The sequence below is a fragment of the Botryllus schlosseri genome, chromosome 14, assembly GCF_051294905.1.
Source record: "Botryllus schlosseri isolate E-star chromosome 14, Bs_hap1, whole genome shotgun sequence".
NCBI lineage: Eukaryota > Metazoa > Chordata > Ascidiacea > Stolidobranchia > Styelidae > Botryllus > Botryllus schlosseri.
This window is the reverse complement of record NC_137249.1, coordinates 21879892-21903043: the sequence shown is the minus strand read 5'-3', so window position 1 is coordinate 21903043 and position 23152 is coordinate 21879892. Positions and strand designations below refer to the sequence as shown.

Sequence of the window (23152 nt, the reverse complement as noted above, 5' to 3'; positions counted from 1 at the left end):
GTTCTCAAGCCGCGGCCCGCAGACGTTTCTTTTGCGGCCCGCGACATATTTCACTATGAAAGCAGTTGCTACTTACACAGTATTGTTACATAATAATTTGAGTAATTTGCTCTTTTATCGCATTGTCTCTGTTTCGTTTGATTACTCATTCTTCGATGTGTTCTGGTTTCTTGATATATGCTCGAGCTTAGATTGCAGGGTTGTAATCAAGTCACGAGGCTCCGAGTCATAAGTCAATCTCACTTTTATAGTTTTGACCCGAGTCAAGTCGAGGCATTTTTAATTCACCACCCAGTTGAATCCGACTACAGCAGCGGGTCGAGTCAAGAGTCCATTTCAAGTACCAGTAGGGGAGACCGGGGACAATTGTAACACTTTTCGTATTTTCCAACATTTCGTGTTTTTCTCGTGGAAATTTCACTTCCAAAGTGCTATATAAAGAAGCCAACAACTCGATAGTTGATATGAAAACTAAATTGGAACTCAATCAACAATCAAGCATGGAAATTTTATCTCACAAAAATCGCTGCTCAAATGTTACAATCGCCCCGTACCCAGGGGCAATTGTACCACCCTTGCGGGGCAATTGTAACTGTGTTATTTATAACTAAACAGAAACTAAATGAACAACGAAAACGGAAGCACAAATTGTAATATTGCATGAAACTAAAGGAAGAGACGTTTGAACGCTTCCAGGCTACGCCCCATCGCATTTATGGCATCTGAATGCAATATCACCCTTCGTGTCTTGTTCAAGCTTAACGTGTACAAGAGACACATCCATTCCATCATCTCCCTACACATATTCGGCCTCTTCTACCAAGGTTCTGTTGTTCAGTGGGCATAATGGGTTGGTCATTCGGTCACCTGCGAAGGTGCGAAACCGACCTGGCTAACATATCTTGGTTGAATGGGCCGATGATATTATCGTAAAACGAAGACGCAACATTGTGTGGCGTCAAAGCTATAATGACATTTATCTGTGCTGTAGAAAATTAACATAAATTGTTCACATCAAATATCAAAATGTAAGTGGGCCATGATCATAGTCAGAGGACGAGAATTAAGCCATGAATATTGAAGTTCGACACACCAAAAGTCGATCAACATGAGAAAGGGTGGTTGAATCGCGAAAATAACCGAACCGTCAGATTCACATCACCACTATTGTATGGCCGTTTCGCCAGATGATCATGTTAGAATTGGTATCGCAAGGCAGTATCTGTTCTGTTGAACTTCTGGCTGTTGCAAGATTATTCTGCAGTAGATGAATGGTAATACCAACATATGAACAAAGACATTCAGAATTGATAACATATTGAAACGGGGCAAAAGTAACAGAGTGTTACGATTGCCCCTGACCCGCTCGACCATGATTAGCGTCTCAGTATGGTACCTTCCCGGCGATGCAAGTCCTATTCTTTCCATCACCACGGTAGACTATAGTAACATTGTTCCAGCTACACATATTACATTGTAACTACTTGAGGTACTATTCGTCTAGATCAGGGGTGGGCAAACTACGGCCCGCGGGCCGCATGCGACCCGCAACACCGTTCTGTGCGGCCCGCGAGAGTCTGAAGAAACCTATTGAAAATATTGATAAAATGCTTACTAAAAATCGAATTAATGCAACTTTTTCTTAGTATATTGCAACATGATAATTCTAAGGCAGCGGGTCTCAAACTGAGCAGCTCGCCCCCTTGGAGGCGTGAAAGCATCTAAAAGGGGCCGCGAAGCTAATCTCAAATGAAAAATTTTTTCGCGCTTCGCGCGATTTACATCCAATCCCAGTTATGGCTCTGTGTTTAGTATCAATTTCATATTCAAAAATCTCTTATCCACAGTCGTCATCTTTCATGCCATCTAACTATCCGATTCGTTCTTTGTATGCGTAGAATTAGGGTGTTAATATTTTATCACACATAGTACAAGCGTGTTTGATGCTAACATGGTTATGATGCTGTCAGCATTGTGTGTTCTGGCATTAAACCAAAGTGGAATTAGTAAATCTATGAGCAGTTAAGTGCTCACATATTCAAATTTCAATCCCGTTCTAAGAATAGGGACAATCGACTTTCATCTCTACAGTTTTGACAGATTGGTTATTGAGTTCGACCAGCCTATGAAATCTCGCCACTGTTTCTGACGCGTGTACGATATCATCAAAGCAATGTTTGGTTTTAAGCCTATATATTATCTCCATGTCCTCGCTATGTGATCAAATACCAAAATTGCGTTTTGGTGCGGCCCGCGAATGGATTCAGAAGTTGAATGCGGCCCGCGAGCTCAAAAGTTTGCCCACCCCTGGTCTAGATCAATTATTCCAGACCAGAAAAACTTTACTCAAGGGTCAAAAATTTCGTTTTTTGCAAATTATTCCGGGGTTTCGCATCGTAGCTCAACGTAACTCCCGGTATAATAAGAGAGATAACTACTGCATGCGCACCTAAAATATCAAGCTGATTTCTCCATCCTACTAGCGGTGAGGTCGATTGTTACATTGTTACCCCTAGTTACATTTGTCCCCGGTCTCCCCTACCAATAGACGAAATCCCAATAGTGGGCATGGTTACTTTACTATTCTTAGAAATTGAAATGAAATGTCGGGTTTGGCCGTCTGAGTGTCACGTCACATGACTTGGTTCGAGTCATGAGCCATCATAAAATCGAGTTACTACCCTGATTGTTATTGTTTTGAAACGGTGTTTGGCTAGACTCTGGTTCAAGAGAATTCATCTGCGTAGTACACCTTTACAGTGTTTTAGTCGCCGCGAATGGTTTGAACAGAAACACAAACAAAGGCAATTAAACAGTGAAAATCTGGTTAGTATAACTTTGCCTGGAACAATGAATTTGCTTTCTCTGATATAACTGGAAAACCGATGTGTCTTATTTGTCGAAGAACACTAGTCGTAACGAAGCGTAGAAGCTTAAAATGATACCATGCACGGCAGTTTCTTCCGGAGTTATACATATCGCGTGATCTTAGAACAAAGCGTCGCTAGCTAGGTTTCAAGCCCAGCAATCCATATTTCGAGGCATTGTTAGAACTGCCGACGACGTTAATTACATTCATCGTTCAAAATTGCTTGGAATATCGCTAAACCCAAAAAATCTGCTAGAGAAGGTGTGTTAAAACCGTAACGTACCGTGCGAATATTCGCGGTTTCCATAACTTAGCAGACAGGACAACATTACCTGACAAACTTCGAAGCTATACAGTTGTCTGATTCAACCGTGGCCAAAATAGTATCAGCAATGTCGGTCAATCTTTTATCGTATGTTCTGAAACACGTTACCGCGTGGACTACGTTAGCCTAGCATTTGACGAATCCACCGACTCCACAGCTAATTTTCTAGGTGCATTTTATCAGAGTAGACATATTTGTGGAGGAATTACTGGGGGTATTGGCAGGAAAAACGTGATGACTTCGGTTCTCTGGTGGAATGGTTTGATGGTGCATATACCGACTTGTCAACGAATGCAATGCACGCCCCATGAAATGATATATATTATCACAAAAAACAGTAACCGCTAACTCACGAGCCCTGTGCAATAATACTTTAGAATGCATAACAATGTACTAAATGCCCTTATACGACTGGTAAATAGGCTACAGTAGCCTAAATTTGCTAGTAGCCCACAAATACATGTTAATAATTTTCTTCGGCCCGCAGCGTCATTTGCCGTTGAAATACGGCCCATTATACAAGCAAAGTTGAGAACCCCTGGTCTCTTGTTAACAGCTTTTCCGAGGTGTTCGCTTTAAACATTGCAAGATGCGTCGTTGCGACTAACGCAATATGACAAATGATACTACCATGAGACACAATCTTCGAAAATATATACCATGATACTGGTTCTTTTTCGCTTAGTTATTTCGTGAATTTGCCAGTATAAAAAGACTGTTCAAGTAGAAAACATTATTATACGTTGAGCCCCAAATATTCAAATGTTTTATACGATTGTTGGTATGCAGTGTTCTTTTCAATTCTCATCTAGTTGCTGACGATTACCCTTTATCAATGTCGGCTGAAAAATATCCGGGATTAGTTGAATATTAGTATATTTTCACTATTTAGGTTCTGTACCTCTGTATCTTCAAAATATTTCCATTATTCGCGTGCTATTTGAGTCTGTAACAGCCGTCGCTGAGAAATTTATATGTCTATGTGTTGTCTTGTGTATTTTTGACAACCAAGTTTCTTTTGTGGTAGATCTTGGAAAGCCGCGAGTGCGTAGACGCCCGCACCGCCGATGATCCAATGGATAGCGAAATGGCCGTGAAGGTCTCTCAGCTGGTAAGGTATTTTTTGTTATCCAATCGAAAACGTGGTTTGATGCCACGGTTGTCTTGTTGCAGAATTTGGTGGATCTGGCAGGTTCGGAACGGGTGGAGCAAACCGGTGCCGAGGGCCAGCGCTTCGAAGAGGCCCGCCACATCAACTTGAGTCTTTCAGTGCTCAGAAGGGTCATCAGTCAGATTTGTCAGGGCTCCGTGTAAGTTTACCAGAGTTGGATCTGCGTATAGATTGTCTGTATCTCCTGTGCATTGTCCGTACTTGCCTGTTGCCTTTGTCAGTTGAGCCGGGCATAATTAATAATTATATTTTGAGTAGTAAATTGATCGCTCATTGCCACTAATAGTTGTTATATCAACTAGAATTATAGTTTCGAATATATTCCACTATGGGAGACAGTTGTAACCAAGACGCGTAACCAAATCGCAAGGTCCCGAGTCACAAGTCAATTTGAATATGAGGTTTTGGCTCGAGTCAAGTCATCGAGCAACAGGTCGAGTCATAGTCGTTTGACTCAAGTCCCGAGTTCATGTCATAGTGTTTACTCACTTCTGTCTAACTCTTGAATGATGTCGAAGGCCTTGGATTAATGATATACTCCCTCCAAACATGTTTATTCAAACAAATGATCAAGACAGTTCCGGTGCTTGTTTTTTAATCATCAGTCCTGATATACAAGACTGGTCTAGTCGTGAGTCGAGACAACACAACCCTGGTGATAGCCCTGAAACCTAGATTCTTTGTATAGCAGTAGCGGCACACGAAACATCTAAGCTAGTACCCATTGTTGCAATCTACAATGGAATAGGTACGGTCGGAAAAATGTGAAAAACGTGATGTAGTACATTTTCAAACTTCAATCTCACTTTCATAGTTATGAATCGCGTTAAGTCGACTCAATTTCAAGGCACCACCGATCTAAGTCAGCTAGTAGAGGGCCGAGTCCGAGTCTTAGCGTTTAGACTAGAGTCCGAGTCCAAGTCATTATGGTTTTCAGTTCAACCCACTTTCAACTCGGCTCAAGTGATATAAAATGGCTCGCATTGATAATATAGTAATTTTTCTCAGTGTTAACAGTTTCTAGCCCTATTTTCCAAGTATCAGGCCTGATAGACGAGATACCAATAATGTCGTAACTTTCTCATTCTTCAATTTACAATAAAATTTCTGGCTTGGCCGTCCTAGTGTGGAGTCATGCACAGTGGCTCTAGTACAAGTAGAGTCAATACCAAAAATAGACTCGAGTCGAGTCATTTTACGCATTTGAAAAAATGACCGTCTCGAGTCGCAATGTTTTGGTGAATCGACTCGACTCGAGACATCACAACTCTGACTCTAAGCCTAGTTCTTGATTCGCAATCGAATCACCTAGGTACTCCCATTTTGCCCAGCCCTGGTTGTCACGGGGATACTGGATTGAAATAGTTTGCATGATTTTTATTTGGTTCTCTGATGTAGGTTAGGTGACAAAAATCAGGTTCCGATTAATATTTTTGGATTTAGGACATGACGTTTGTGACGATGTTAAAATTTTATGCAATATTTAAAGAATCGTTGACGTTACTGGATTTTGATGTGAAAAACGATCTGTTCTGTAGCTTATTAGCAGTCGACCAAAAATCTGGATCAGGGTAAGAATCGTAATATTGGGTTATTGAGATCAGTCACCAATTTAGCAGGAGTTATTTGCGTGGTGTAACTTCAGAACTGTACTTTTTTGTGGCCGCGATTTTCTCGTTATGACTGATTTTTGACAGGCATAAAAGCTACAGGGAATCTCCATTGACGAGGATCCTGCAACCGTCTCTGGGTGGAAATACCTTGACGGCAATTATCTGTACAATTACTCCAGTTTCATTTTTCGACACCGAGAGCACGCTTCGGGTATGTCCGCTTCTGTATATCTCTTACAAGCATTACCAGTGAATTTGGCATTAGAATTCTTATTATCATAGCGATGAATCAATGTTGTAATAATAAATTCAATATTGCTGTACCACGGAACCTGATTGTGAAGTGGGATATGCGGGACGTGGTGAATTTGTTATAAGGAATTACATAATTATTATTTTTATGAAACAAGTTCGAACATGAATATTTCACTGACTATGAGCGTGAATTGGATAATCGGCACGTGATACGCGGGTTATGGGCAAGGGACGATCTAGCAGTCACCTTTTGTACTCCAGTAGATATAGAAGTAACATCGAAAACTTCTACTCAAGTACGAATAGAAGTAGCTATGTTCGAGTACGCAAAAATGGTTTACCTTAGAAACTTGAACTGTTCAGTCTAAAATTATGGCCACTTGAACTTGTTCAACTAGTGCACCTACTCGCAGTACTGCGATACTGATTACTAGGGCTGGGCAAAATCGAGTACCTGAGTGTTTCGCATCTGAATCACGTATTCCGCTTCGAGTCGAGTATTCGAGTATCACTCATTATGACGTCATCACTCATTATGACGCTACAACAGAATGAACTACGTCACAGTTCAAATACGTACCTTTTATGCCACCACAAAAAAAAATATAATGCCTGTTCCAGACATAAGGTGATTACTTCATGAATGTAATCGATTGCGATTACGATTACTTATGAATCACGCGATTACGATTACGATTACGATTACAGCAAAATCCGCGAGTAGTCGATTACGATTACGATTACTTTGGAAAAGTAATCACGATTACTCACGATTACATTCATCTTGCTTCTGAGAAGTTATCTTTGGAAAACAACAATGCGATGAAAAGGCCTCTTTATTTTTAAATGAGACATATTGACGTCATTTCGGGTGTATGACATAATATACCATTGCATGATTCACACAGAAATAGACATTTCAGTACCAGCCAATACCACGCCGCAACATACTAAGACATGTTACATTGGCCGAAACATTGTGTATTTATCCATTGTCCATAGCCACGCTGGATGGTCGCGAAGAATAGTCTTCTCAATCACAGCCCCACAATACAAATGCCACCGCGGGCACTCACTGAGGAAAATGATGAACCACGTGCATAAATGACAATTTTAGGGTGCGTGTCACGAAAGTTTTTCGTTCAGTTTCCTTTTCGTCTGCTACATTTGGGCGACTCCATTATCTGTTGACTATATAGCAGACAGGAGGTCACGAGTTAACAACATACAATTAAGTTATAGTTGTAAATTATGTGCCTAAATATTCGCGCCTGGCGCGACTTGACAGCAAATGCACAGCGGATCCATCGCATCAAATCGTGTTTTCCAGTTTTTGTGAAAAGCCCGTTTGTTAAGGGGGTCTGGGGGACCTCGCCCGCCACAAGTTTTATTGATCACCTTATGGGGAGCACAAGATCACAATTTGTGAGAATGGCCGTGGCCAAGTGCTGTTTCGGTACTGATTCTAGCTGCAATCCACGCTAATATGATGTGTAAGCGGATGGCTAGTGGCATATACGAATGATGAGTATAAAATTGCGAAAGAACAATTGTTGCCCGTTTTAAGTAGGGCCGTATGAGAATATGATAAGGTAAACATCAACTTCTGACTGCAATCCACTTAATGCAGATATTTCGATCTGCCGTTATACGAGTAACGGAAAATAACGGCGTGGTTATGATTTTTTATTCAGCAGCCTGATTTTTAATGCTTCGATGTAGAAATGGTCATGTTTAATTTGACGGGTACAAAATTTCAAATCTTTGGCCATTGTATACGTAAATAGGCCTACCGCTCGCCAATCAGCTACGGTCAGATTGCGTTTACCTAAGCATAACAAATCATCATTACATTGTACGATGTACAATTTGAACAATACGTTAGACTACTATTCGAAACTAGGCCGATCGGTTATTGTTATCCTGCTGCCAGGTAGTGGCGTGTGCAGTGGGTGCTCTTACAATCACAGTACTACATATACATCGAGTATCTATTTACAACGTGCGGATAATTCGTTAAGCCAGTGGTTCCCAACCTTTTTCCACCCACGTACCACTTCGAGGTTTTAGGCAGTGCTCGCGTACCACCTACACAATTTACGCACGCCGTAGGCGGTCAAAAATATTTTCAATATTTATGACGTCATACCCACGTATTTGAACTATTTGAGGTGTAATAACTAGGGCGATTTTTTACTTAAAAATCGGAGGATTTTGATGTAAAAAAAAACGCGAATTTGACCAAATTTTGACTTCACGTACCCAAATTATGTGTTTTCGCACATAATGTTAAAATTGTACTACTGACATTCATTTCTGGTTAGGACTGTCTGTCCTTACGGAGTAGTTTGACCTGAGAAAGCGTTTTTGACTGAAAAACTGCCAAATTTTGTCATGAAAAAACTTTATTTTACCGATATCTGGCCCAGTGGTTACACCACGTAATATGGTAGAGTTAATTAAAATCTGTTGTAGTACAACGAAACATACTTTCTTACATTCTCGGGTAGAAAGTGTCTGTCCTTACTAAGTAGCTTGCCAAGGATGGAGAAATACCGTGTAACAGCAGTAGTTGTTGGCTGACAACACTGAAGCTGTACGTACACTGCTGGTGACGCAACATGTTGCTCCATTCTGACAATGTTGTCATACATCACAATTTTTCATCATGCGCTTCTTGATAAAATAAAAATGCAATGCCCAGGCAGTCTTGCTTCAGTTAAGATATTGCGGTACGTTGAGCATAACACCATGTCAATTGTCAACCTATTTGTTTCGTTCCACAGTTTATGATCCACGATGAGCAGACAATGGGCCGCCTACAACGGTAGGCGTATAAAGTGGGCTACAAGCTGTAAAATATCAAAATCTACGATAAAAACGAAACGGAAGTGTGAAAAAAATTTTGACTTTGTAAACAATTTTGACAATATCTTGACTTGTAAAAAAAAATCGCCCTAGTAATAACAAATTCTATTAAACTAGGCATTATCAGCCCGGGTTGATGAGATGCATGGAATTGTATTTTCACCACTAGTCAAAAAACTTAAGCAATCTAGAACCAAGCTAATACTTGTGACGCAATAATGGGTATAGAGGCCCGACATTTCTGCTATCCAAAACCTGTTTTAAATCACACTCTTCGTTGCTCATGAATGTTCAGTTTTTGTCATGGGCATTGTACAAATGAAAAGTAATCGTTCTTTCACAAAGAAATCGATTAGATATGTCAAGTAGTCGATTACGATTACGATTACTTCGGATTTTTTCCGAATGTAATCGATTGCGATTACGATTACTTGGAAATGCTGTAATCGTCGTAATCGATTACGATTACTAATCACGATTACCCCATGTCTGGCCTATTCACCATCCCATTAAAGATACTTTGATATTTTTTCGACCATACCGTTTCATTGCACTTCTTGACAATGTTGTGGGATGATCACGACTTCGGAAATGTGTAATTTCCAGAATGTGTTATTTCCAGTAACGACCGTAGCTTTGTACTATGTCTCTTATGCTGCGAAATGACAAATTAAGGTTACAAGACTTCCTCAATGGAAAATAGTATCAAAACAGTACTCAAAAAAACACATCCTTTACTACTCTACTCCAATCATCAAAATGAATACTCTATTCAGATTTGAGTACTCGAATCATTGTGCCCAGCCCTACTGATTACCTTCGATTAGAGTTAGGGCAGCGTCATGGCATCGCGGGGCCATGAAGTGTCAATTTCCACGTGCCAATTCACTCGTAACCTTTGCAGAATAAATGGAATGCACACATAATTTCTTGTCTTGCGGTTTGAGTTTTAACTGCTGTTCGCTTACAGTTTGCCAGCGACGCCAAAAAAATAAAAAACAAACCTCGTGTCAATGAGGTGTTGTCTGACGAAGCAGTGCTAAATAAACAGAAGAGAGAGATCAAGCAGCTGAAGAAAATAATACACGAGGTCAGTTCCGTACCCGAAGAGAGGAGGGTTGTGTAGGCCAAGACTCCTATTTCAAAATTGGTATTGTTTATTTGAAGTGGGGTCTGGTGTATTACTTAGCTCATTTGCAACTAGTAGCATAGGCTGTTATTGGCTGTTGAATACAATGGATCCATACTATTACCTAGATGGACATTACCGAGAATGGACACCACTGAGAACAGACAATTTGCGACAGACGTTCTCGGTAATATCCATTCTCTGTGGTGTTCATTCTCGGTAAGATCCATCGATATTGTTCATTCTCGGTAATGTCCCTTCTCTGTGGTGTCCATTCTCGGTAATATCCATCGATGGTGTTCGTTATCCGTAATGTCCCTTCTCTGTGGTGTCCATTGTCGGTAATATCCATCGATGGTGTTCATTCTCTGTAATGTCCCTTCTCTGCGGTGTCCATTCTCGGTAATATCCATTGATGGTGTCCATTCTTGGTAATGTCCTTCTTGGTGATAGCATTCTCGGTATTGACCGGACACCGAATACAATGGCTTGTACTTTGTCGTGTGTACAAACAAGCATACTTTAACTATCTCGTCGGTGTTTTGAATGCACTTCAACATAAATTGACGTGGACTCGTGCTGACGAAATTTCATCTTTGTTTCTCTTGGATTTCTTATGGTGGTGTACCTAAGTGGAGCTCGTACCGCATATCGTACGTTCGTCGACACAACCAAGCAAGCATATGATCCTTGTTATATTACCCGTGTCTACCATGTTTGTACTTGCACCGTTACATCTAGACCAGGGATTGGCAAACTTTTTTAGCTCGTGGGCCGCATTCAACATCTGAATCCATTTGCGGGCTGCACTATATAAAATTGGGATTATAAACCAAAACGCAAGATTGATATTTGATTATATAGTGAGGACATGGAGATAATGGATGTGCTAATTTAAAACAAGAAAAAAATTGCTTTTGATATCGTACACGTGTCAGAAACATATAGTGGCGAGATTGCATATGCTGGCGGACCTCAATACCCAAGTTGTCAAAACTATAGTGATGAAAGTCGGTTAGCCCGATTCTTAGAGCAGGATTGAAATTTAAATCTGTGAGCAGCGATCTGTTCATAGATTTACTAATTCCACTTTTGGTGCAGTTCCAGGGCACACATTGCTGACAGTATCATAACCATATTAGCTTCGAACACACTTCTACTACGTGTAGATAAATTATAATTACCCCCTTTGTACGCATACAGACAACGAATCTACCTAAAACACGCCCGAATGGAGTGGCCAATCTGAAATCCCACTGGTGATTCAAATTATGCCAGTATCCCACTAGTGATTCAAATTATGTCAATCTCGTTGCAGCTATCCCGCTGTGATATTAAGTAGCCTAGTGACCGTAGATCAGTGGTTCTTGAACTTTTGAAGACACGCCCCCCCCCCCCTTATGATGGTGAAAGATTTCGCGCACCCTTATCGTCATATCACAAAACGCAACCAGGATTCTAGCAAACCAAGTTGGTAGTTTGATGGCATCGAGGTTTATGACTGTGGAATGTGGATGGATGAGAGATTTTCAACTATGTAATTCAGACTAAATACAAAGCAATAACTATGAATTGATGTAAATAGCGCCGAGGGCTCAGCTTCGCGCCCCCAATCAGATGTTCACACGCCGTCAAGGGAGGAGCCAAACCAGTTTGAGAACCACTGTCTTAGAATTATCATGGTGAAATATACTAAGTTATTCAAGTCCCTGCATTAATTCGATTTTTAGTACACATTTTATTAATATTTTCAAAACGTTTCGTTAGACTCTCGCGGGCCGCACAGAACAATGTTGCGGGCCGTAGTTTGCCCACCCCTGACCTAGACCAACGCAGAACCTTATCAATTTAGAAAATAATCTAATCCCTCTTTTTCACGCATAAGGTGATCTGAGTGCAAGTTTGTAAAAGCACCAATTATAAATATAAGTAGATTTCATCAGTTAATCAAAATGGCTACTTTTGAAATTTGTAGGCATCGCTATGCCAACTCAACAAAATGACATTAAGAAATAGGTACGATCTTCGAAAATATATCCAGTTCCCGAGACATGGGCTTCTATGACAATTTCACTTGAATGGACACAAACTCATCCCAAATCTGTTTGCTACTTCAAAATCTTACTGTAAAAAGAGAGTGCTTCAGTTATGTGGTCCTGAGTATTCCGAAATGTACTTCATTATTGACCACCTGCGGGCGCTATGTGTCACGAGGCGTTTGCTGAACCGTGGTCTGATCTTCCGTTGAACTTGGCAGCTGGAGTCCAACAAGAAAAAGAAGGAGGAGCGTATAGAGACTTTAATACGAATGCGTCTAACGTCTTCGCAACCCGTGGATATAAAGGTACGAGCCAGTAAAATTCTGGATTGGATATAGCAGTATGTTGGCAATTCGAAACTCCTGCGCGACTAAGGCCAGGCCAGACTTGTACAAACTACTGGATTTCCAACTAGAACTAGAACTACTCAATATTTATAAACTCACAACTACAACTGTAACTAGAACTACTCAACTTTCAAAATTCGCAACTAGAACTAGAACTACCCAATCTGCAACTACAACTACTTAATTTTCAAAATCATCAATTTTCAAAATCATGAACTCGAACTGCTGAAAATCACCAACTATAACTAGAACTACTCAAAATCCGTTAGTTAGTTGACCATCAACTATAACTAAGTCAGTCTGCCTGAGTAGCTTTACTAGTAGTCCTACAGATTACAACACATATGGTATGCACGTTTGTGGTGGACTTTTTTAGCGACTCACTGAAAATTAAGGGTTCTCCGAAGACATGTAGATTAGCGTAGTACAGACTTGAGCATTTTACAGCTTGCGGGCCAAATTCGGACTATACCTGCTAAGTCCGGAAAAATTTTGAAGAAAAATAAAAATCAGTCCCAGTTAATTTACGAATTATTCTGGATAAACCTTCGGGCTTTTTCCATTTTGAACTCTTTTGCAAGAACCATGATTATAATAATGCACATCTCATCACTGAGCGTGACATGAAAAACCGTCTTGCGTGCAACTTTTGGCACTCATGCCAGGGGTAGATGATCCCTGGCGTATTCTGTATTCATAATAAAGTCAATGTAACATGGGTTTATTCAATTTAAGATAATGACATAAGCATGCATTATGTCGGCTGAAGCTCCTACAAGATGAATTCGGGTTACTTTTCTGCGAAATTATCATAACAACAAGACGATTTTACTAATAAGCTACACACGGCTCGGGATAGTGACCAAGCTTTAACATCCCTTACATTTGGTATTTTTTGGAAGGCCATTTCTATGGGTTGGTGTGATTATAAAGAGTTAATAATTACTTTGGGGTTATCATTGTTTTGAATAATTACGTGGGATAATTATTATAATTGTACTTTGACTCCAAGTTATTAATTGCCGTATAGTAACACATCCGTATAGAAGCCTGTGGTAACCGCGTAATTCATTGCTTTCAGTTTATAAATTACTAGAAAATAATACACCCTCTGATATGATGCAAACTTTTGACTTAGCAAACGTATTTCTTGCCTGTCATCATTCTCAAAAGTTGTTGCCCATCTGTGACGTAGGGGCTCCCCAAGTCATTAAAGGTTAGAACCGTACAAAACTGGATTTCATTGTAGTCAACACATTAATTTTTATTTTATCGGAAATGTCAAACATTGAATCAACTTTTCAAAAGAACGGGCTTTCAAGTTTGAAATGGAAGATATTCCGACCCCAAAAAGGCTGCGCCACCGTTCGCAGTGATTGCTCTAAGCGAGCAATGGCTGCGCAAACATCATTCAGCAAAACAATGGCATTTCGCTGAAGACCACCATACGTGTTTTCTAGTTGTTCGGCAACTATTATTTTTTCAAATGTGCAGCTAGAACTAGAACTACTGAATTTTCAAAATCTGCAACTAGAACTAGAACCACACAATTTTTTAAATCCGCAACTAGAACTACTCAAAAAATCATTAGTTAGTTGACCATCAACTCTCAATGTTTAGTTTGTACAAGTCTGGCCAAGGCCGATTTCTGTATGGTAGAGTAGCGGTTCTCAAGTGCCTATTCATGTCAAATTTCGTGCTGGTCTGCCAAATATACCAAAATTTCACGTCTCAATCGTCAATCGGATAAAGTTGGACACTGCCCCATTAATTGTATTGAAATGTCAAATTCTATGATTTTTCAGACCAGGGGAGAGACGTTGTGGCCTGGCTTGAAGCCAGACTTGGCGGGGCCGCCCACCATTAACCAATCGTCGCGTAAGTTTCACTGTTGCTCATTTGATATGGAAAGTTGCTTACTTTGCGGAGTTTTGCAGTGTTGAATCTCGACGCAAGGGACGTGGGCGTCGATAATGTTTTTGTTTTTCCGCCGGTATGTATTGGAGATGGTTGAAGTAACACTAGCTGATGTTACTTGGCGATTGCTCTCGGATACGAGTAAAAATGATCTTCAAGGGAGGCTAGTGAAAATTTTGGTTTTTACTTTTAATCTAGCTTGCGAGGCTGGCATATTCAAAAATATTTCGAAATTTCATCCCCACTCGCGATTTTAATTATTACAAAATATTAAGAAGTGTAGCCAGAAGGCTAACAATCCCAACGGATAGGTTGATGGCATGGAAGGTTATGGCTGTTGCTGCGAGAATTCTGAAATATAAAAGTCGGAGAATACACAGAGCATAAACGAAAAGCTGGGGGTGAATTTTTTCGGTAAACTTTGGCTTCGCGTCTCCCTTCCGATGCTTTCCGAGTTCGAGAACCACTGCACTGAATTGTATATGGAATAGTACGAAGCTCGTTTTCTGGTTCGCTACCTTGCGAGCAGTGTGCACTGTGCAGCTTAAAAGCCTTTATGTTGCGCGAAGCTAGCAGTTTTTCTGTGCTGCTCCCTCCCCTGACCATGTGTTTCGTGTTTTTGTCATAAGATCGACTTTCATTATTATCCTTAATCTCGGCTACATGCTCGGCGAAAACTAAAAGGGCATGTTTACCCCTGAATCCAGTATACAAATATTTAGTGCTCTAGTCTAAACGTAAACCCTTTTCGGCTTTTTTTGGCATGCCTGTTAATAATTTATGGGTGATTGATATGATGAGTCATATAGTAATCGCGAGCACTGATTGACTTGTTTTACGAATAGGGGATTCGAAAACGTATCACATATCAATTTGAATCACATGCAGTATCATGCGTAATGTGACATTGTCACAGTGACAATGGCAACAAAGAAGGTTTGAACTGAACTATATGGACAGAGTGATTTCTTGTGACTTCAATTGCTATTCATACTATGCCACATTGCCTTCATTTTGAATCTGGATAACACATGTGAGGTGCCTAGGCAGCGTAATCGTGGCATATTAATGAACAGGCTTCGAAGTAAACGAATTTCCTGTTCATTTGATACAGCCTATGATTTTAGTCATTCAAAAAGCAAGTTTTATGTTTTGAATTACGATCAACCTGTCGCGGGCCGCACGAAATAGCTTAGCCGGCCGCATTTGGCCAGCGGGTCGCACTTTGCCCAGGTCTACTCTAGTCTCAATTTTAATTTGATGCGACTTGTACTCGAGTCACTGCACATTGAGGTTGTTCACATATTATAAATAGATATTCAATTATTTGGATATTATGATAAATTTTTGTTGATAAATTTTTAGGTTGCCTTGAAAAACACTGCACACAAAACTTGGTTCGATTCGATTTTCATTTTCACTGGGGCCGGAGCTCTACATAAAATTCAACTGGAGCTGGAGCCAATTATTTGGGGAGTAGCTCCGGCTCCGACGTATTTCATAAGATGATATTATATATGCAACAACCATATCTGCTGATTTCACATCGTTCAACAGCAGGCCTTCGCGAAATTAAGAATCTTTGCCTCTTTGGCGCTACCTTTTCTTATCAACCACTTCGTGTTAAATTGTTCCATATGCGTGCACAGAATAATCTCGCTAATTTGCGTAACACTGATAACACGGCTTGTTGAATTGCAACTGAATGTTAGCCTCAGAATGTTCATTTCAAAAGGAAGGGGTTTTGTGTTGAGTTCTGAGCTGAAGGAGGATTATGAAAAGATGAGCTTACATTATAAATTTACTGCTTTTTAGCTGCGAAGCCTATAGGCAACGCGAACCTCATCGGTGTAGCTGACACTTCTTGTGGTCTCTGCCTTTCTGGGATACCTAATATGGTTTTACGATTCTACTCACCCAAGTTGCAACATGTTATAATCTGCAAAAGAAATTTGATACGATTCGGTTTGCTTATACAAGTAATGTCTGTCCAATATTTTAGGCACATCTACTGATCGTCCTATTATAGTATTCTGGCAAGTGAATTCAGGGTTGTAACCAAGTCACATACCTCCGAGTCACAAGTCAATCTCAGTTTTATAGTTTTGACTCGAGTCAAGTCGAGTCATTTCAATTCACCACCGAGTCAAGTCCGAGTCCAAGTCACCCAGGAGAGGGTCGAGTCCGAGTCATGGTATTATGACTCGAGTCGAGTCCAAGTCATTGTGTTGACTGCCCAGTTTCCAGTTGAAGGCTTGTTAAATCCACTTTATATAACTCTGTTCGGTGATATCGAATGGTTCGCATTTATAATATTCTAATTTTCGTCATTTTTAGCAGTTTCTGGACGCATTTTCAAGTACCAGTACCAATAGACGAAGTCCCAATAGCGTGATTACTTAACTATTCCTCGAAATTACAATGAAACGTCGGTCTTGGCCTTCTGAGTCTCGAGTCATATGACTTGGTTCGATTCATGCGCAATAACTCGAGTCCAAGTCGAGTCATTTCCGCATTTTGAGAAAATGACTCGAGTCAAGTCGAGTCATCTGAAAAACGTGACTCGAGTCGGACTCGAGTCGAGTCATTACAACCCTGAGTGAATTATGCTCCCATCTTGCTGATATATTTGGATCAGTCCAGTGGTGATATCTGTAAGCGGCCCTTGTGAAACTATTTTATTAAATCCTGTATCTGGATAATTCTGGTGTGACGCACATTACTTATGATATATGGAAATTTTTGCTCTAAATTCGTCACTTTGAATTTGATGATCTCATTCTTTGATGATCTCATTATATCATGCTCTCATTGTCATTGAATGGAATGCTTTTGTTGCTGAGTGCACTGAATATAGAGATGGCCTGATAAACAGATTAGAAGGGTGATGTTTGAGTTAAGAGAGTGAAATGGTCAAACATCCCTACGCTACAGCTGGGATATTCAATTGAACAGTATATTCCAATTGAAATGAACCCGAATATTTCCACGGACAGGCGCAATTAATAGATAATTGGAACAATCTATCACAAAATATGACTTCACCTGCATGAAATTTTAAATAATCGGGGCGGGGAGAGCGCTCAAGTTAGATCTACTATTTTTAGATGGTTTAGACCTCATGAACAGCATGCCCCTAAATTTATTAGAGCACACCCTTGAGTCATCCCTTGAACCCTAATTCAGAACAGTCAAAATTAATTCTGCCATTGGCCAACATTTGTTGGATAATCCTGCTTGCGCGAAAAATTACGAGAACGACAGATTCCCTGTTGCGTTTGCCTACAGATGAAGTTTGTGTATCATCTAAAATTAGTGCATTTAGCTTATGCGCTCTCTCCTTGATTATTCAAAATTTCATGCAGCTGACATATTTAATGACACAATTGTTGATACTCAATGTTCTTTCCAATTCTCTACTAGTTGCCGACGATTACCCCTGACGAGTGTCAGCTGAAAATATCCCAGGCCATTTCAATATGAATATACTATTTTCAGTGTATATTGAAGTTCTGTACCCCCCAATAAGCTCTTCCATTATTCATGTTCAGAAACTCTCGGATGCCGAAGCTGATACAAAAGTTCAGATAGAGGTCTGTGTTCAGTTATGTATTCAAGACGTTTCTTGACTATTGTCAATTATCGCGAAGTTACTAATATTGTCTGCCTGAAAACGCTGTTGTGATGGCAGACTTGGGAAACCACATAATTCGGTACACCGGTATTCTGATCTTGATCTAATTTATTAAATGTGTATATTAGGGGTGTTCAAAAATGACTTTCTTTCTAAAATTGTACTGGCTTCTTGATAAAATTGTTAGGTTGCCTAATTGAAGCCTGCACTCCAAATTTGTTTCAATTCCAACCAGTAGCCGCATTGCTACAGGAGAAGATTTTAAAATAAATGAAGAAAATTTCAAAATTTTCTGTTCACCACATGGAATTGTTAAGTTGTCTATAGAAGCGATGCTCGCCGAATTTGGCTCAGTTCCAACCAGACATGGGGTAATTACTTTATGAATGTAATCGATTGCGATTACGATTACTTATGAATCACGCGTTTGCAATTGCGATTACGAATACAGCAAAATCAGGAAGTAGTCGATTATGATTACATTGAAAAAGTAATCACGATTACTCGCGATTACATTTATTTTGCTTCTTAGAACTAATCGTAGAAGATTAATTGGAACACATAAGGATTGCAATGGAAAGGCCTAATGAGATAACAACTTTCTCTATAAACGATGCATCATTTGCTTGCTACGTAATAATATACCCATTGTGGGGGGGGGGCTGTTTTGGTCCTGATTCTGGCTACCACCCACACTAACATGGTATATAAGCGGATGGGTACGGCGGCAGATCCAAATGTTGTAAAGACGAGTCATGAAATAGCGAGTGCTGGACCCGTTTTAGATAGAACCATGAGAATAAGATAAAGTGTACTTGAAATTCTGCCTTCAACTTAATACAGATATGGCAAAGAACGGCTCAGTTATGATATATATCCGCAGCTGTTGTGGAAACTGTAATGTTATGTGTTTGACGAGTACAAAATTTCAAATCTTTGTCCGCGTGGTGTACTTGTTACTACATAGGCCCACTGCTTGCCAAGCAGCAACGATCAAACTGCGTTTAACTAAGCACAGGCTAACCAAACATCAATACATATTGCATAAGAAACTGTTTGAAACTATAGGCAGAGTGGTGTTTATTATCCTGCTGCGAGGTAGTGGCGTATGGAGTGTATTCATGATTACCTGATATACAGCACAGAGGGTGTTCTTACGATCATACTACAATGTGCAACGTACTTCGAATACCGTATCCTTTTACTATGTCTGGATACTTCTTACGCAATGACGAGCAAACCTAATACTTCTGACGTAATAATGAGTTTTGAAGTTTGAAAACCATGCGTTTGTGCTATCACTAACATGGTATACTATATCTTAATTGTTCACCAATGTCCAGTTTATGGCATATTCCTTGTACAAATAAAAAGTAATCGTTTTTTCATAACGATATCAATTAGATATGGGAAGTAGTCGATTACGATTACATCGGAATTTTTTCGAATGTAATTGATTGCGATTATTATCACTAAGCGCAATTACCGCATGTCTGGTTCCAACCAGTGGAAGCGGAGTTATTGCAGTCGAAAAATTCTGGATTTGAATAAAATAGTATTTACGGTGACTAATTCTCAAATTATTTATTATATGTTTGCTCACCGTAAATACTATTTTATTCAAATCCCAAATTTTCGTCGCCAGTAACTCCGCCTCCGCTGGTTGGAATTGAGCCAAGTTTGAACATACGTTTCCATAAACCACCTAACAATTTCATGGGGCGAGCAGAAAATTAAAAAAAAAATTATTTTTATACACTAAATCAAAATTTTTTTATCCTGTAGCAAAGCGGCTACTGGTTAGAATTTACTCACATTTTGTGTTCAGGCTTTAATTAGGTGACCTAACAATTTTATTAAGTAGCCTGTACAGTTAGAGAAAAAAGTCATATTTGAACACCCTTAATGAGCATATAAAATTCTTTTTCGTCGCATACCCACTGCTGACACACACGCTTCTCCTCCGAGCAGAGGCTTCTTAAGAAGAACGACGAGTACAAGCAAGGTCTTTTGGAGCAAGACAAAGAGCTGGAGGCGGAGCAAGAGAAGAGAAAATCTCTGGAACAGAGGGTGGAAGAGCTCGAGGGTCGCTTGAATACCAAGGTAAATCCGAAGGTGATTTTATTATTTTATTGAAGGCACTTAAGTTCAATGTGCACTAGAACACGGTAATGTAGTCATATTGAAATAAACACAAATATTTTTATCTGACAATTATTAAATAGTAGGTTTTTACGCGATATCCCGGACTCACTAATTCGAAATCGCAGACGGTGGGCGTTTAAGCATTTTGTATGGGGTGGCCGCTTTAACGAAATATATTGTTTAACGCCATTTTAAGATTTGAGCAAGAGGGAGTGTTGTGAACCTTGCTCAATTCCTTGAAGTGAAAACCCGATAATACCTTTGTATTGAGTAGTGTGAATGAAGATAAGAGAAATAAATCGTACGATGTTTTGGTGCATGTATTCTCTCGTGGTTAGAATATATATACCAGGGTTGTAATGAATCGACTCGAGTCACGATTTTCTGATGACTCGATTTGACTCGAGTCATTTTTTCAAAATAGGGAAATGACTCGACTCGACTCGAGTCGATCTGTGTATTGACTCGACTTGGACTCTAGTCATTCCGCATGACTCGAACCAAATCATTGACTCGAGACTCAGACGGCCAATACCGACATTTCATCATAATTCCGAAGCCCACACACTATTGGGATTTCGCCTGTTGGTACTCGTACTTGAAAATGCGACCAGAAACTGCTAGGAGTGAAGGAAATTGGTATATTTTAAATGCGAACCGTTTACCAAGACTTTAACTTAACTGGAAACTGAGAAGTGAACACAATGACTTGGAGACTCGGACTCGAGTCATAATTCCATGACTCGGACTCGACCCTCTGCTCGCTGACTTGGACTCAGACTTGACTCAGTGGTGAATTGAAATGACTCGACTTGACTCGAGTCAAAACTATAAAAGTGAGATTGACTTGCGACTCGGAGCCTTGTGACTTGGTTACAACCCTGATATATACACATGTAATACCACGTAGAATGATTATTCATTCATTCAGTCTACTCAATTTATAAGTCGGGAGTACTGTTACGTCGTTGTACGTTGATTCAATAAAGTTACAAGTCGTGGAGACAGAAACAAAATATTCGTCAGTGTGATCCATCGAATACGCGTGCGATAGACGGGCTTTGTGGTACGTCAGCCAACAAGCCCGTATGGCGTGGTTACGCCGGTCCGTCGAACGCAAGGGAACACGCAGCGAATTGTAAACGCAACCGTAAACGCAACCTTCTGGAGTCAGACTATAAAACTATAACATCTACAAACATTCGCTCTGCGTTATAGCCGCCACCCCATAAAAATGTCATGGGGTGGCAGCACCATGATTTCAATTGATGTTGGGATGGAGGCAATCTATACCCTAAAACAGCTATTAAAGTTCATAGTTTGAATATAGGTGTTTTGCGATGGATGATGTTAATTGTGATGATTTGCTATCTGTCGCTAACGCCTGTCGCGAATCCGCAGGAGACCAGCATGAAAACCGTTGAGGAACACTGCCGCAAGCTGGAAGCCAAATACAATCAGGCGAAACATCAGAACCAATCTCTGGACAACCAGCTCCGCGCCGAAAAGCATCGTAACTCTCAACTGCAGTCGAAGGTGGACAAACTTGTGGTGAGCCGCGCGAATTTTCCAAAAATTCTTGTCTTGTTGATTGGTATTTTTGTACAATGGTACGTGTTCTCCTCTGCATAAAAAAGCTGAAACGTTGTTTCCTGGTCTTTACGACTGTTACTGGAAAAACAGTTTTTCCGCTCGACTGTGGATTTATTGTAAACTATTTCATGTTATTTATTATATTACCATTGAAAGTTAACATTGAAAGCCGCCGTGTCTCTTTAAATATTGGGGCGATTGGTATTGCCCAAATTCTGGTATCGGATGGGCTGTAGCTTGTGGGATGATGATGAATGCCCTAGAATATATCCGCCACTTCTCCGTTATTGGTTCATCTATTGTGTGTGCGTGCGGCGAAAGATGTCCGTTGATACTGCTTAAGTAAGACAAGTGTGTTATTGGACACTATCGTTTTGCTGCTGGTCCTAACGAGAGTTGGATCAATTGTAATTTGTAATTGAGCTGAATGTAATTAATTACATTTTTCAATGTAATTGTAATGTAGTTGTTATTGAAGCATTTTTTTAATTTTGTGTAATTGTAATTGTAATTCGACAAAAATTTTGCTCAATTACAATTTCAATTACATTAAATTGCTATTGAGACCTGACTAGCACAACATAAAATAATTGACTTATAATGCATTCTCTTTAAATGTCGACAAGGAATTTGGTGGATCCATTCGCGGAAGCCCTCGACTCATTGACTGCGCCATTGTAGGCGAAGTTTTTTATTTTTACCGCTATGCTGGTCTGGGAATCGGCATTGTTCTGAACAATCGCTGGGCGTAATTGGTCATTGTTGTGGTCATGCTGCTGCGGCGCTCTCACTTTTCAGAACAGTCGGCCTTAAACGGCTATTTTGGAGCAGTTACATTGCCCCGACGAGATTTTAATTTGAACTACAAAGTTTGCTGCTTTTAGCCAGCTCTGCAGTACGTTTGTCGGTGCATTCATCCGTGACTCACATCTTGCGCATCTATCCGTGGGTTGGCAATCTACAATACGATTTTAGATCACGATGCTGCATCGTTACTTCGTCTGGCTAACTATCCAGACCACTGGATATTATATAACGTCTTATCTGACAAAGCATGGTTTTGTTTTCACTCCTCATCCTAATTCCTACGTCCCTCGATAAAAATAATATTATTTCTTTAATTATATACTATATACGCAAATCCAACACGTGCATACATTATAATACTTTTTTCAACGACATACTGCATCCTATCCTTAATCCTAACCCATAGGAAATTAGGTAAATAACATTTTACATTTCCAATT

General features: G+C 40.0%; 1 protein-coding gene across 8 annotated transcripts in view; it reads left to right on the top strand.

Moving 5' to 3' along the window:
• The window catches only part of LOC145456510 (uncharacterized), a 487292-nt gene that overhangs the window by 438352 nt on the left and 25788 nt on the right, over nucleotides 1-23152 (top strand). For 7 of the 8 annotated variants that reach the window (XM_080334643.1, XM_080334639.1, XM_080334637.1 and 4 more), the window contains 10 exons: nucleotides 4222-4305; nucleotides 4368-4504; nucleotides 6063-6189; nucleotides 10072-10191; nucleotides 12488-12574; nucleotides 14422-14494; nucleotides 14554-14609; nucleotides 18085-18126; nucleotides 20139-20282; nucleotides 21714-21863. In XM_080334643.1, coding sequence (XP_080190769.1) covers nucleotides 4222-4305; nucleotides 4368-4504; nucleotides 6063-6189; nucleotides 10072-10191; nucleotides 12488-12574; nucleotides 14422-14494; nucleotides 14554-14609; nucleotides 18085-18126; nucleotides 20139-20282; nucleotides 21714-21863 — 1020 coding nt within the window. The remainder of the gene's footprint in view (nucleotides 1-4221; nucleotides 4306-4367; nucleotides 4505-6062; nucleotides 6190-10071; nucleotides 10192-12487; nucleotides 12575-14421; nucleotides 14495-14553; nucleotides 14610-18084; nucleotides 18127-20138; nucleotides 20283-21713; nucleotides 21864-23152) is intronic. The other variant, XM_080334638.1, reaches the window with a different exon arrangement.